The 16,495-nt window shown below is 41.1% G+C and overlaps 1 protein-coding gene across 1 annotated transcript in view; it reads left to right on the top strand.

The window, feature by feature from the left end:
* The window catches only part of TBX15 (T-box transcription factor 15), a 97,043-nt gene that overhangs the window by 44,008 nt on the left and 36,540 nt on the right, over nucleotides 1-16,495 (top strand). Inside the window, 1 exon segment of the mRNA XM_009639102.2 lies at nucleotides 14,361-14,574. Coding sequence (XP_009637397.1) covers nucleotides 14,361-14,574 — 214 coding nt within the window.

Raw genomic sequence — 16,495 nt, 5'->3', positions numbered from 1 at the left:
CTTTCCCTGCCTTCCATAATGCATCTCACTGAAGAGCAGCCCAGCTTCTTTTCAGGTCCTGCTGGGCTCCAGAATGGAAGGAGGGGGGTCACTCACAGATTCTCTTTGAAGCATCACTGTGGGGGCTTTGCAACTGTACTAGGAGAGGAAATTGCTGCCTCCTCCTGTAGCCACATGGGCAAGCTCAGCAGCATTAGAGACAAGCTTGGGCAGCTTTTCACATCAAATTTTGCCATGCAAGAAGAAGGTGACAGGAGTATGATTGAAGGGGAGGTGAAGAGATGGAGAGAAAAGTACGTTGTTTTGAAACAAAACTGTATTTTCTTTCTCTTTCTACTCATGAGACGGGTGGGTCTCTTATTGGTTTAGTGCTTCTCTCTGACCACTGCATGCTGCAGGATGGGAAGGGCTGAAAGGAACTTGTAAGCCACAGATGGCAATAAGGAGGGCATAGAAGGATGCACAAAGCATGAGAGATAATAAATTAAGTGATGAAATAATATGTTTAGGGGCCCAATAAGGGATGTGCTAATTTGCTGCCTGTGCATTTATACCCCACTCATAATGAAACCCCAGTGACAATTAAAACTCTGCTTTGCCTCCCTGCTCTTCTTGAGTTGACCAGTAAAATAAATCTACAGCAGCATCTGGGAAGGATGTGAGTGACCATCTGTATATCAGAAAGCCACATGCTTTTTCATTAAGACCTTTCATGTGGAATATGCTGAATGGTAACAAGCACTGGTAGGACTAGTAGATACCTGGATACTTGGTCTGTTGGTGTCCATGGGTGTCTTTTCCATCTCTAGGCTCTAGTGCGAATGATGTTGACTTCCCATTCTGTGTATTTTCTGCAGTAGCACACTGTCAGTTTTCTCCGTGCCACTGCTGCTTGTGATGGAAGCCCCTAAGTACAGGAGGAGTGTCTCAGTGTGCAAGCTCTAATGCTGGACAGCAGAGTGTGGTTGAACAGGGCTTTTTGGGAGGTGCAAGGCAGCTGCAAAATCGATGTGTTATCTGTATATCTGTTTAATAATGAAATGGTTAATGATATTATCACTACATTTACCCTTTGATTTCATAGTTAACAGCATAGTGAGATACATGGAACAAATCACATCATTCAGAGCTGATATTCCAAGATGCACAGAACCCTGAGAAGCTGCTGTTATATTAAAATATATTAATTTAGCTGTCAGGGATTTTTGCACACCTGAGGTCTGGAAACTTGATTATTCTAAACTCATATCCTGAGGGCTAAAGTAGAAGCTAATGGTGATGTAAATTCTTGGGTTTTTGTACTTCAAAAATATATGGAATATTTGCATTTTTACCTGTAGTTGAGACTGAAAATTTTAAGAATTTTGCAGATTTCTTTTCCACATGAAAATTTTCATCCTCATTTTCTAACCAGAAGTTCTAAAGTAGTTCAGTAGAATGCATCACATTTCTTCTTCTCATCTGCAATAAGATACAGCAAGCCATTCTTCCTACTGTCAAAAAACGTAACATTTTTAGAGAGAAGACGGTTGGGAAAAAAACCTCAATAAACTCAAAATATGCATGTAATTTCCCAAGTGTAGTACATGCTTATGAAGGTTTTAAAAGAATGGGTTATGAAATAGTTTAGTTCTGCATGGTTGAAAATGTGTGGGTATTCATACACACAGAAAATTACTAGCCCTGTTTTTGACATCCATAAAGGATGCTATCTGAGGTCACAGAAGCCAACAGGTTTCTGAGGTCACCACTGCTGCACTGACATGGTTGGTGGGGGAATCAAGCAAACCCGAGACCTTTGCAACATCGGTGTTTCCAGACTGTGTACTTTCCAACGTATTTTGCTGTAAGGTACAGTTTGCTGGGAACATCACAGTGGGGCATCCCATTGTTTCCAGTGCACTGAACTGGGAGCCAGGCAGGCACAAGCATTCTGAATTAAAGTATTTTTCATAAAATACCAAACACAAACTATCAGAAGTTTTTTCCCACATTCTCCTTGAACATATCTTTTAGATTAGATGTGGATGAGAGAAACAAAGGAAAACAGACTGAAAATTTCCAACATCCAGAAATGCTGAATTATGTAAGTATCAATTTTGGTGTTAAGCAGTAGGATGTTTTTAAGTTAACAGATATCTGGATATTTGGATGTGATTCTTCATTTCCTTTTATCAGTTTTATTCTGGCATGACTTTTAGCCAGAAAGTGGAGGAGTGAGCCTCACAGCAGGTAAGGGCATGCAGGCACACGTACAAATATGACTGAGAAATAGAGAGGTGTATATCTGTATGCACATTATGTGCAACACCTGTGAAGTGTTTAAGTCAAGAGCCATTCATGCCCTGTTATTCAGAAGGGACTAAATGTATGCTTTAAGAGTAGGTGCAAGTACTTGGTTGTATTTCTGTGTGTGTGACTGTGAATGCCAGGTTAAGAGCACATATTTCTTTCAGTGAAGTGGAAAAGGTTATGCACCTCTTCAGGGGATGTATAGATGAAGTGTTTGTGAGTTTTGTAAAGATGAATGAAGTTTGTGGTGTTATTACAGTTAGCTTGTGATCGCCAGATGTTGGAGTAGGTGTGTGCATGCATGCTGGTGCATCTGTTGTTTGGATAACAGGATATACACATGTGGGACAACTGTGCAGTGTAGGTGTTATTACACTCAGGACCATAGCTTCAGCAGGCATAAATCAGGGTGGCTCAGTGGAAGGCAACAAAGTACAGCAGTGTGCGCTTCCTGGAATCAGTACGTGTGACTGCATGCAGGGATTTTGACGTGTGGGATTGCGGTTGGCAGAGTGTGTCAGGATGTGACTTTGGGAGCGTGAGCTGAAGACAGTTAGTAAAAGAAGAGAGAAAAAGCCAAGCCACAAATACACATCCAAGGAGCACGGATGTTAAGGGAAGAGGAAAGAACACATGCACTGAGGCTGATCCTCCAGGCTAAGCCACCGGTTCTGTGCTGCTGTTTCTCTGTGGAAGTACATGGAAGCCGTGTGATTTTAGAATACTGATCTTTTACATAATTCAGTTGCTGGCAATGTCTGCATTAAGCAGTTATGCAGCCTGACAGGAGCAGACCTGCAGGGTGAAATGGTTGGTGTTTGAGATCTGATTTTCAGACTGTCCAGATTGGCTGACTTTTGAGTAGGGTTAATTTAATTTAATTGCTGCGGTGGAGCTGGGGAGGGCCTGGAGTCTCTCTCGGCCATGACCTCATTCCTCGTTGCACAGCTGCTCCATAGGGGAACCGCTTATACCTGTTGTTGTGCCACCTCTGAGCACGGGTATGAAGCTTGTGCTCCTCTGTCCCATGTCCCTTCCTCATCCTGCTTGTCTGCTGGGTTGAGGAGGAATGTAACTCAGCATCTCCTTCCTCTGCTGTACACGAAATGGGAGTCTCTAGCTACAGGGCTTCCTCATGCCCTGGTTGCCAAATGCAGCCACAGCCTGGCTCTCACCGAAGCATTGTCTTTGTACGCACTGCCCAGCATTATATGGTCAAGTTTTGTCTGGTCAAATGACATAGTATGGAAGTCCACTCATCCCCTTTCTTACCCCTAGGTCTCTTTCAGCGCATCACCTTCCCTGTCTTCTGTCAACTACAGCTGCTCTTGTGCTGCTTACATCAATCCTTCAGCTCCTCTGGGCAGTGGTTTAATTATTAAGATGTTCTTAAACAGCAGTGCCTGGCACTATTCCCTGGAAGTGGAGTGAAGCATCAGCTTTTGCAACATTGAAAACTTTTACAGCTTTAACACTTTCTGTGAATAACCTCATCCTAAGCATCGTTCACTTTTGCAAGTTGTCTGATTATTTTTAAAGTTGTTAAGATAATTGTTTCAAGTTGGTATGAGGTACATTCTTGGTTGTGGTTGAAGGGGGGATTCCATTTATGGCTTGGCATGTGTGTCTGATATTTCAGATTTCAAATTAAATTGTTTTTATATGACACAGTTGCCTTTCATAGCACAGGCTGGATCAAAGTTCCTAACGCATCCTTTCCAAGTCCATGCGGCATACTGTCATAATGCAGCACTATAACCTATTCAGTATCTCATGGTTCTGTCCCCCGTGAACTCATACCAACTCCACCTCCTTTTTTGTCACACTTAAAAGTAATTTTTATGTTCCTGGCTTGGTGTTGCAACACTAGAAGTTAAAAAATCAGCACCGTGCTAAGGTGCTTCTGGAGAATCCTCTCTCTCAACCCGACCTGCGTGGCTACATAGTCAGAGGCAGGAAATTTGGTTGGTTTGGATGCAAGTCAGTTGTATGTGAAGCAAATAAAAGGAAGAATATGTTTATCACTTGTGAAAAATGCCCCAAGCTCACTGTTTAGTAAAAACATCTGGTCACTCTGCATAGGTGATCAAAACAGCAAACAGAACATTGGGTTCCAAGAAACTTCCCGATGGAAAGTACCATTGAAAATACTATAATTTCTGCAATGTGAGCCAGTGGCAGATCACCGATTTAAACCCCAAATACATTTTTAAGAAGTCAATCCCATACATATACTTATGTGTCTTTGTTTGTGCACGCATGTATGTAATAAAGATAGAACAGATTCAGAGAGAGAGCAATTTAAATGTTTAGAGTCAAGGAGAAGCTTTGTTACGAATAAAATCTGAAATGATTTGGATTACAGTCAAGAAGTTTAGATAGAGGGCAATCAAAATTGTACTAGGGCAGATAGTCTTCCAAAGTCTGGTTCAGAAAGGGGGGTGGGAGGTCTGAAGGACGGATTGGCTAATGTAGCATGTGGATGAAAAAAAAGTAGTTTAATGGTTTGTTGAACTATTACATCAGTTCAACAGGACTAGCGTGATTTCCCCAAAGCAAATTGTAGATTGTGAACAAAATGACAATTTAAACTTGAAACTTCAGCTTAATGGAGCTGCATTTTTCTTGTAAAACCATTCCCATGGAAATTTCCTAATGATTTCCTTTTGAAATGGTTTCATTTAAAAAGGAAATACAAGCAATATATCGAGTGGTATTTATCTCATTATAACACTGCAGCAAATGAACACTCATACTAAAAAGGCAATGCATTTTAAAGTGAAAAAGGACTCTTTCTCTTCTTGTGTGCACAGTTACATGGTGGAACTCACCGCCATGTGATGGCAGTGCCAATTGCTCAGTGGGACTCAGGAAAGCGTTGGACGTTTCTTGTTATTAAGATGCCAGCTGGCTCCCTGATACTCACCAAATATCAGCTTGCAAATATTTAAAATGTTAATCTTCATTTGTCTGAGCTATGTTCATACCTACAAAAAGATGGCAGTATTTTCTGGACTTCGGAGTCATTTTAAATTTCTCGGCAATTTCACATTGATCTCAGAGAGAACAGATACCTCTGAAGCATTAATCTTGTGTCATGTTTTCCTTTTTGACGAATGATTTTTTTTCCTGGCTGGCAGAGAGCAGTCCAAGCCGCAGAATCCAGAAACAGACTGTCCCAGAGCTTGTGCCTGCTCCCATCAGGGAAGGGCCTGCCACAGAGCTGGGATCTAGTTTCAAACTCCTGCACAATTTGTGGTTATTTAGAGCCAACATTTTGGTTTAGGCTGGTCTCTAAATATTTGTTGTATGGTTTTATTTATAAGAATAATGACTCTATGTTTACGGGCTACAGCATATAATGCATCTAATGCCTGGTCTCTTATTTTTTTTAGCTTTCCCTAACTTTCAAGTGCATTTCCACTCTTTAATTTTACACAAACTCTTGGACATTGGCCAGGCAAATTCTTTGTAGTCTGTACAGTACAGGATCTTGGCCAGATTAAAGTTGTCATCAATTTCACCTCCCTCTTCTTTTAATAACATCCCACTTTCTCCCTAGTACTTCTTGTGTTTTAAAGGTTGCCATTTTCTGTGTTCTCTTGCATTTGTTTGAATATTATGCTTTTTTTTAATCTCCTGATTTAACTGAATCTTATTTTTCTGCATGGTTTTTTATAGCCCTTTACCATTTTAAGTACGGTCTTTCTGAATATTTGCTACTGAGCAGTCTTTTTGAAAGGCTGTGCTGCTGATTCCTTGTCCTAAGGCAATGCTGACTGACAGCTGCAGAGAATCTCCTCAGGGAACTTTAGGAATTTCTTGGTTTCTTTTACACTGAAATTTCAAATTGCATTTTCCTCAAAGCTAGTCTGAGATACTGAAGACCTGAGCTATTTTTTGCTTTCCGGAAGACAATAATATGACATCAAACACTGAGTCCAAGTTTTGCTACTTCGGTGGGGTTTGTTCTCCTGAAATATGATTGCCAGAAACCTCTGCTGGAGAAAGGTTATGCTTATAAAATACTTCTAAGCAAACAAGTTACCTCAATCCAGAGATGAGAGAGTTTATAGAACAGGTTTGTGGTTGACAACCATTTGATGGGATATTTTTAGTTGTGATGGATAGTCTGAAGCACAGACTGATGAGTTGCAGGCAGTTTTCCTGAGAGAATACGGTGGGATTTGGTATGAAGTCTACAAAGAAATCCTATGCTGTGACGCTACTCAGAACACTCTTGGTCACCTAGCTTACACTTCTGTAATGAGAATTTGTATTTGCCAAGGATGACTTCAGAGCCCAGCAGCCAGCATCTCCATTTTTAGCTGATGCAGGTCAAAACTGGAGCTGGTCTCCTGAATGCCTGGTCCTAAAGTGTATGTTGGCAAAATGTGTAAGTTTTCTTTTACTCAGCATTCTCAAAAAATACAATAGATTGTGAGATAAAAAAATCACTTTAAAGTTTAACTGTGGCTGATATGCATCCTCCTGGCTGGAGCAAGAGTTAACTTTTGAGGGCAAACCCCCAGGGCTAAGTATACTAGTAAGCTCCAGCTGCTTTGTACTTCTTTGCCAATACTGAGAAGCCATAAACCCAATTTAACTTGCTGGTTAAACCAGGTTTACAGCTGTTTTGTATTGCTGGAGCAGAGCAGAGCAGCTGGAGCATACCAGTGAATCAGGGTGATTTTTTCTTTGCTGGGTCTTGTGTCCCTTTGTTGAGTCTTACATGGAATAAGCCAAGGCAGAGGCAGTCAGTTCTTGGCAGTGCGCAGTCAAGCTGATGCAAAGCTTGCATTTAGAGCCAAAGCCACCATGGTTTTTTGTCTTTGCATTTGCTTTTCTATTCTTCTGCTAGTTGTGTTTGCCATGGGGGTATAGATGTATAATAATTCCATGTCATACTGGCCTTATACTCAGTCTTTGTTTTGGTAAGGGCAGCCATCAGCTTGAGTGTATTTTACAAGCTTTGCTGGCTCAAGTCATCTTATGAAAACACCTTGTAAAACTCTAATTCAGGAGAATGAACAACTCTTTGAGGTTAAAACGCCAGAGGAATTCTTCACTTCAGAATCAGCTTGTATCTCATTGATTTTGCCTGTGACTGTTTCAGGTCTCTTTATTTGTCTATGCCACATTTTCCCATCTATACAACATCTTCTGGTTCTATCTTTTTGAGCCTTGCTAGTATTAATGCCATTTTGTCCTGCTGTGGCTTCATAAAAGGGTCTTAGGCTGGAAATTAATTGCTTGAATGCTTCTTTTGGCGGTCTGAGATTGCATTGCAACATGAGTATAGATGAAGTCCTTGGTTTGGACAAGCTTGTGCTGCCTCCAGATCAGTAAATCCTGATATTGGTTGCAACTTGTAGTCACTAACGTAATAATAATAGATATTATTGAGGGATAGACTAGATGATCTTTAAAAGGTCCTTTACAACCCACACCATTCTATGACTCTATTATCAGTAATAAACAGGTTACAAATTCTAGCTGTATGTAGCTGATAATGGGCCTAATGATGGAAGAAGGCTTGATTAACATAGTAGGGCATGTGAACGAATGAAAAACTGTTCAGGGGGATAAGACGGTATATAAGAACACCTGCAGTACTATCTTTGTGTTATTTGTTGTGTGCATCATGTGCATATGGTTACAAACACCTGGGAAGTGTTTAGAAACCTTTGCCTACAGCAAGAGCAATAGCTGGATCAGCTGCGTAAAATTCAGCCGTGCTAATCTGAATGGCTCTGCTGAACTCCAGCCTGCTTCGCCGCTGCTGCTCCTGCTGTCTTTGCCACAGCTGGACGTCTTGTGTAATTTTGACATTACTGAGGTCTTTGTTTTAGCTTTTGCCCAAATATTAGCTACCGGGGAAAACCAGTTGCATACCTGAAGTAGTTGCACCAGCAGCCACTGCATCATGGCTGGATGAGCTTCCACTCTTCCAGACTGTTTGGGCTTGTGAGTTTCTGTTCTTTCACTTTTATAGGGTTGTGACATTTTGTATCCGGATTCCACTAATGTCACACTGCTATATGCATGGTTCCTATGCTGCTGATTTTGTAGACTGGCAGTAGACGGTTTGAAAATTAGAAGTCTAAAAAGAACCATGAGATCTGCCTGCAACCAGCAGCAAAAGCAAGGTGTTCGCTCTGTTAATTTCAGTTGAGTTCACAGAAAAAAGAAAAGTGACCTCCTCGCAATTTTCTCTGCCTATGCACGTACAGGATTTTGTACCCTCTTTGTAGTCTGCAGATCCTGATTGCCAGCAAATCGACTGCAGGGGAGAGGGAAGGACCACCTGTTGCACTAAATGTTCACAAACCTGGCAAAAAAAAAAAAACAGTTAAAAAAAAAAACCTAACAGCTTGTAACAGCTGCCACATTCCACCCAAGAGAAATCTTTATGCTAATGGAATTTGTCAGGATCTACATTAGATATCTACAAGTATGCAAACAAAAAAATAAAAAGAAAAAAATTTAAAAAGAAAAAAAAGAGAAAGAATAATTCTTTTGGGCTCCTCTGTGTAGGTGGTGTTTTATGTATGTAAGGTTTTTGTCATTGTTCTCACTCCTGCAATTTACATTCTTTGATACCTTGGAGTGAAATGTTTGTTGAGTGCAGGAGCTGAATGATATGGCCAAGGACTAAACTGAGCTCTTTTTATTTTATTGGTTAAATAAGGGGAGCAGTATCCCTGCTGTGCTCCAGCTGCAGAGAAAATTCTGCTGAAGATCCATGTATGAAGTTGCTTAGAAAATTAATGTCTTAATGTCTCACATACCAGTTTGTCTTTTGTACCAGACTGATGAAAAAGCAGGGAATGTACATGAGGAATACTAGGCAGCTGAGCTGTAGAAAGAAGTCAGGCACTAGCAGCTCACTGTTTTGTGTAAGAGGGCTCTGATCCCAGGACACATAGTGTTGGTGCAGGAAGCTGGTTGGGGTTATTTTCTATCATCCTGGGGCACTCAGTGGGGATGCTGACCTCATAGTCATCATGCTTGTGAGAATGGTGTTTTCCTTCCTATCTGCCAGCAAGAAGCCTGGGAATTTGTGGATCAAAAGAAATTATGAGCTGAGGATTTCCAGTGCGATCTGGAGATAGTAGAAATGGGAAAGGGATTAAGAAAAAAAAATCTGAACTAGTTTAATGTTCCTCTGTAATCTCAGCAATGGCCATGGTATCCCTGGGAGCTCTGAAAGTGATCCTGTGGTCTTCTTGGTAGGCTCAAAGAAAGTTGCTGAAAGTGCTGAGAAATTTCATCTCCCCCAGGTCCAACGCTGTTAAACTGCAGTAGCTGGATATGTGGTCAGTGTGGTAAGAAGGGATAATAGGAACCCATCCAACAGGGTAGTAGAAAGGGAAGAGCCTTTTTGCACAGTGGCAGTAAAAGAGAGATATGCTTCAGGCCTCAGAGATTTTTTTTGCACATTGAACCCATGAGTCTTCTCCATGAACCTTTCAGTAGTGTCACATTAGATAGTTTCAAGATCCTTGAAATACAGGGCTTGCAAGAGCCTGTCTGTTTTTCACAGATCAGGCCAAGTCTCATGGTCAAAAGAACTTGGTCAGGCTGTTTGTCCAGCAAGCTGCCTGTAACAAGGAATGGTATTTTAGGAACTTCTCTCTGTATTGTCTCTGGGGAGAACATATTAGTCTGAAGGAGTTAAGCAGTGGCATTCCCCTATGGTCACCAGGTCCTTCTCCACACAAACCAAAATGGCTGTGTTTTCTTCTGGCTACACATCGCTCCATAAGACAGCAGAAATAACTGGTGGAAGCATCAGAAAAGAATGAGCAAGAGTGGAAATGAATGGTTTTAGAAGATATTTGCAAGAAGGGGGAAATGAAAGTGACAGAATGATATGAACAGTGCAGTCAGCAGGAGCTTTAGAGATGTTCACCTCAATAGTTATGGTGCATCAGGAAGGGCCCTTCTTCAAGCAGACAGGTGAGGGGAAGGAACTTCTAGAGGAAAGTAGGTAAGATCAGACAGTGCAAATTCATGGGTGCCTGTAAAAGCAATGAGGAACATTTTGACCTGAGACAGTCTCAACTGAAAGTCCAGTGGAATACTGTAGGTTTAGAAACCTCAGTGGCATCTACTCCCACTTTTTCTGGTTGCCATCAATAGATGAGCTTGGTTTTGAAGTATCCTTTCACAAGGAATGTACTCTAGCCTAGCAAGAGAAAACCATAAAACCATTTAAATTGTTACTTGCCTAACATATGCCAAAAGTGGCACGGATTGCAACCTAACATGGCACCAGAGAACCAGCATTCCTATGGTAGTAGTCTGAGAAGGTCTCCTAACTCTGAAAGGAAGCTGCTGCATGGGGATCTGCATTTCCCTGTGGCTGGACCTTGAATTTAGCATGTGGGATTTTGTACAAAGCATCTCTTTAAGGAAAGGCAAATAGTCTTATCTTGTCACTTTGGAGCTAGAAGAAATTATAGGAAACTTATCTTCCTCAGAAATCCTTCAATTTGTCCTTTAGTCAGGCACACTATGTAGTACCAGCCACAATCTGCACCTCAGGGTGCTCACAGGCATGTTCTATTTTGTTGGAGCTTCAGGAGCTATTCCCTAATTCCCCTCTGCTTAAGTCTGAGTTTAGTGAAGTTGCACCCTGCTGAAGCTGGTGCATGAAGAAAACCAAGCTTCCAGTTTGAATTCCAGAAGAAAATTCAGATCTTCCTGTCTTGTTTTGTTGTGAGCAAGTCTGTGCTGCAGGGTCGCTTGAGCTGTGCTAGCTGCCAGCCACCACTACATACTGAGACTGGTTCACCCTGCACCCCTCTGTGTGTTGCTCACTTACAGATGTTGACACCTGTCTCTTGATTAATTCAGAATCCTAACACATGTAGAGAACCCTAGTTAAGAGTCACAGAGTCTTATAGAGCCGGATGTCATTAGGGATGATTTTCATATGTCAGATGCACTTAACTTCCCCTGAATTCCATGGCTCTGGCATGAACTCAGTGTCTCCAACTGGATGACACCATTCAGGAGGGCTTAGTTCGGGAAAGGCTAGAGAAAACACAAAACCGTCTCAGTGCCTGCTGAGACTGAACTGAGTGCAGCAACACTAGTGACTCTCCCTCTCCCATTCCCAAAATTGGAGGAAGGAGAGGTACTTGCTGTTCTGTGCACTAATTTGGGGGGGTAATTATAGGTCATATTTCAGGGCACAAAATAATAGTCCTTGGAAGAAAAGAAGTTATTTTCTTCCTTGTTTGTTACTGCATGGATGGGTAGATACTGGCTTATTGGTAATTAGTGAATTCCTTTTGCAATTTTTGATTTGTGCCAGCACATGGCAAATTATATCCAAGGTTGTGGCTCTCCTTCCACTTCCATCACTGTCAAAAAACCCCCTCCAAAAGTCTGTAAAGTCAGTGGAATGATATCAGGATAAAATCAGTGAGGGGGGCTTAGGCTTCTGATATTTAATTTTCTGCAGCATGCAATTCCAGTCAATTCCCAGGGATCCCCAGGACTCCAGCCACATGCCCGGTTTGAAAGGCTGTCCAGGAAATGCCGGAAGGATGCGGGGACAGCATCTAGCCAAGTGCCATCTGTTGGCCATTTGCCATACTGCTTCAGAGGACGCACAGAGTTTCTGAGTGCCTGAACCAAGTACAGATGACGTGGCCTAAGCCCATCTCTTCAGATTCAAACCTGCAGTTTAGTACCTCATTTCAGGAGGAGGACTTCATAATGGAAGCTTTTCCTTAGGTCTAGTCTCTCCAGACTCCCTGTGTAGTTTACCTTTACTTTCTTAGGACCTCAGAGAAGATGTAAGACTTTTGGTTGATGGTTCAGCACATGAGTAGATATACAAAAAGCACTTACTGTGACTTGTGAAGCATGCTCTTGCTTTGTTTTGAAGGACAAAGTGATTAACCATCACTAGGGAAACAGATGTCCTAAGCATAGTGACCCCTACTCAGGCTTACCCGCTCCAACCCTTTGAGGCAGAATAATTTGATCTAGAGGAAGCAGATAAGTATCATCTTATCACTGGGGTCCTGAAGCAGGGAGCAAATGTCTCAGACCCTCTGTACTCTCCGGCTGATTCTCTGTCTTGTGGTCACAGAACCCCAGCAGGTTATCTCATGTTATCTTGAATCAGCTTGTGTCTAGGGTATCAGTTTTGGGTGTAGCACTTGTCTCCATGTTAACGATCCTCTGCTGGTAGGTTTGTGCTACTCCTTTAGAGGGATGGACCTGTTATTGCTTCACCCAACTTGGAAATCAGTGGGAGACATAAAGGACTCCATACTCAAAACAGATTGGGAGCAATACATATCAAACCTTTCTAACGTCCTACAGAACCTTATACTGGCAGATTGTCTAAATTGTTGGCAAAGTTTACTGAAAATGTCCTTCAAGAAAAATGTCCATTCTCCAATGACCTATCATCTTGGGTTCTCACAGGAGAGAAATGCTTCCTCATGGCACTTGGGGCTGGAATTTTCTCATATACTATCAGCCAAACAGCTTATGTCCATGCCACTGCAGCAGTATGAGTTTTCCAGAAATGTTTCCACATGGCAGGAGATGGGGCTGGTGGTTCTGCAGGTGGCATCTTCACCCCCAGACTCTTTTTAACTATAGCCCTCTGCACTGATGTGCAAGCTGCTCCAGGAGACACTGTCTCAGAAACACTGTAAATCTGAGAATCAGCCTGCATGACCTCAGGGTTATTAAAGAGTTTCTGGCATTTGCTTGGTATGGAAGGAATTTTAGCTAGGGTGATTTCATCACATTTTTAACACGGATTGTTACTTTTTGTCTTCTTAAGTTTCCCCTGCAGAGATATCTCTTTCTTTCTTAAAGTGCAGAGAATACATATAAATAGCTGCTTTATTCCTCACCGGGATGCTTGTACTTATGTGACCCATGAAGACTCTCTAAAGTGTTGTTTCTGTACCTTCTTTGAAATCCACAGAGCTCTTTTTGAGCCATTTGATGGAGTGCTTCACATCACTTTATTCCTCTGTCAATCATCTATATAATACTAATGCCAGTTTGTTAAAAATCAGGTTCAAAACATAAACACATTGCTTTGCAGTATGTATTGTGAACTACTTTGATGTAATGCGAGTGTGCACCCTGTTGCAAAATAACACTGCTATTTGCAAAATTCCATCTTAGCCCCACCGTATGAGAACTAGGACCATATATACACCATACCTACCTAATACGTATGTGAGATATTTTTGCAAAGAAATGGCCATCTGACTCAACATGTCATCCTGGACTTTTAAACCAGTCCAACCTCACTTTTTTGTTTGCTTATTTTTTTGAGCAAGCCGCCTTCTTCTCGAGCATAAAGAGAGGTGGTTGTCTCATGTGCTCTTTTCTGCAGTTTCCTTCAATTACTTTCTGTGGTAACATATTCCATATGTTTACTATCTCCCCTTTTTGTCCTTCAGTAGCCTAGAGCATTTTCTTCACCAAAAGCTGCATGGTTATTTTCCCAGGAAATATCGTTGTTCCAAAAAAGATATTACAGGAGCAAATAAAACACATTTCCAAAACGGTGCTGCCAAATAGCAAAATAAAAAAATGCTCATTATTTTTGATGACAAGGATATTAAAAGGAGAAAAAAAGTGTTGTTTAAAAATAACCAACTCTTCAATAGTAGTGCAGGAGGCTATTCAATTAAATGGAATGCAGTTTTCCAGTGAGCCCATCTGATCCTGGATTGAAACTATGGGTTCAATTAATTTTTTTTCATTTCTATTTTTTTATCTATATTTTGTACTCCATTCCCAGCATTGTATGTTACTATTTATAATTTATATTGAGGGTCCTTTTTTCAGCTGTTTCTAAAACTTTACAAAAATGCCAGATGTCATGTTGGAAACCCAAAGCCCCAAATCAGTCCATAAATCACAACAAACCATAAATATATGTGTGTTTATATATATATAAAAGGCCATTGTGCTGTTCTTTAGCACTTCCCTTGTTGGCTTTCTTCTTCCCTCCCTTTACCACTCACAGCAGGTAGAACTAAAGTGTCTTACCTGGTGTGTTTATTTTGCAGACTCAGAGCAGAGCACTGGGTCAGACACAGAAGTGCTGGCAGAAAGGACATCCTGCTCATTTGGCTCCCATTCTGACCTTACATCTGGTGGCTCAGGCCCTCAGCCTCCTCCACCTTCATCCATGGAAGAGATCCAGGTAGAGCTGCAGTGTGCTGATCTCTGGAAAAGATTTCATGACATTGGGACAGAGATGATCATCACAAAAGCAGGCAGGTAAGATATCTCTGGTTTTCTATATAGCTAAAAAAAGAGATCATATAGAAACTTTTTTCTTTTTTTTTAAGAAAGAACCCCTTTTTTCATTCTTGATAAGCTGAAGGAATAAACATGCAGGAAAAATTAAATGGCTGTCAGAGTTTCACAGCTGCATCTCCTACTAGTTTTCTTAAGACAAGTAAAGTTGTTTCATATTACTGCGTGAATCAGTGACTCCAAAGCAGAACTGGCAGCTGCAGGAAACTGTTGATGATAGTCTTTCCTTTGAGCAAATAAATCGGGAAATGATCATTGTACCGTTGGCTGTACTGAATTTAAGATGAGTTATGAATTTGGGGGTGAGCCATTTGAGTTTCCTTTCAAGTTCCCATAGCACTTCATGAACCAGTTGATTTAATCTCAAATATAGCAAAATTCAAACTCACATTTCCACTAAATTAATGTCTTCCGGCAGTTCTAAATAGATAAAATGTTAATGACGTCCTGTACAACAAATGTGCAGCTTGGTGTTTCCCTCTGCTATTGCAACTGATACCACGTCAGCTGAGGTCAGGATGAGCCACTAATAAGCCACATTTTTTTAAAAAGAAAAAAAAAAAATCACCCTGCCATGCTGTTAGCCAAGGGTAAGATCTTCATTGCTGTCTACTACTAAAAAGTGGCCAGAAGTCTGTCTGTCAAAACACAGCTTGAAGCTGGTGGTAAATTTCTAGATCCTTCAAACTCGGATTTTTTAGCCATGCTTGTGTTAACATAATGTTCCTTACTTCCATCTAATGACGTTTTAATTCCGATTAATGCTGTGACGAAGGAAGTCAGCACCATGGACAGAGCCGGTCAACGCGAACAAACCACGTGACTGTCCCAGGAGCTGTTCTGCCCCTTCCGCAGGCGCGCGGGAGGGAATTTTCCCCAAATTTTTTTGGGAAAACCACACAGCTCTATTGTTTATAATTTTGTATCATATCTGTACTCTCAGAATTTGCCAGAACAGCTAGGCTCGTTGTTTTATGCTCTTGTGAAGTGAATGCTATTGCTCTGTAGCCCCAGGAAGTCCAGAAAATTTGAGGAAATTTGTATCCGACAAACAACCCAGATAATCCCTAAGAAGATTACCAGAACCAGATTAGCTCCCAGTTTTAGATATACACTTTCTTTGGCATAGGAAGCATCTTGCATCAGTACCGAATGGGCGGCTGGTTTTGCCCTTCTGCTTCAAATGGAAGAGGCAAAGTAACAGGAATTATAACACTTGCTGTTATGCAATACCTATTCTCTGGAGATGTCAAAGCAGACACAGAGAAAATTACTATTATCCTCTTTTCATAGGGAGTGAAATCGATTAAGTGCTTTGTCCAGCATCATTAAATAAGACACAGGCAGAACCGAGTTCTATGCTTCTGACTTTGTTGTCCTGGCGCCTGGGCCATGTTGTCTCAGAAAATTAAAATAATATATTGTTACCTATTGGATTAGCTATAATTAATTCTCTTATGATACATGGAGTAAGTAGACTTAACTGCAGCATAAATATCTTGAAGCCCGCCAACACCAGTGCACACTAAAATGCCCAGAGGTTAGTAGTATGAAGATGATATCAGCAGCTCATACATTTCTGAATGAAGTAGCTGACCTTTCTGGGATCTTAAAAAGCCATACGATGATTACAGTTTTTTTTTTAAAAAAAGTCGCCCAAAAAGTTGCAACATCAATGCCACTGCAATTTTGCAAATAGTTCAACGCAACTTCTCACAAAAGCCTTGAGAGAATTGCAGGGGTCCTGGAGAAGGAAGGGTTCATGGGAAAAAACACAGTGAAATATTCTGCGAAGATACAACACAGTGAAATTAAATACTTTGGATCAGTTAAAAAAATGAAAAATTTCTATTTTGTCAGACTGATGCACATATGGAAAAAA

Source organism: Egretta garzetta, unplaced genomic scaffold, assembly GCF_000687185.1.
Source record: "Egretta garzetta isolate BGI_Z169 unplaced genomic scaffold, ASM68718v1 scaffold85, whole genome shotgun sequence".
Lineage (NCBI taxonomy): Eukaryota > Metazoa > Chordata > Aves > Pelecaniformes > Ardeidae > Egretta > Egretta garzetta.
This window is presented reverse-complemented; position numbering and strand designations above follow the sequence as displayed.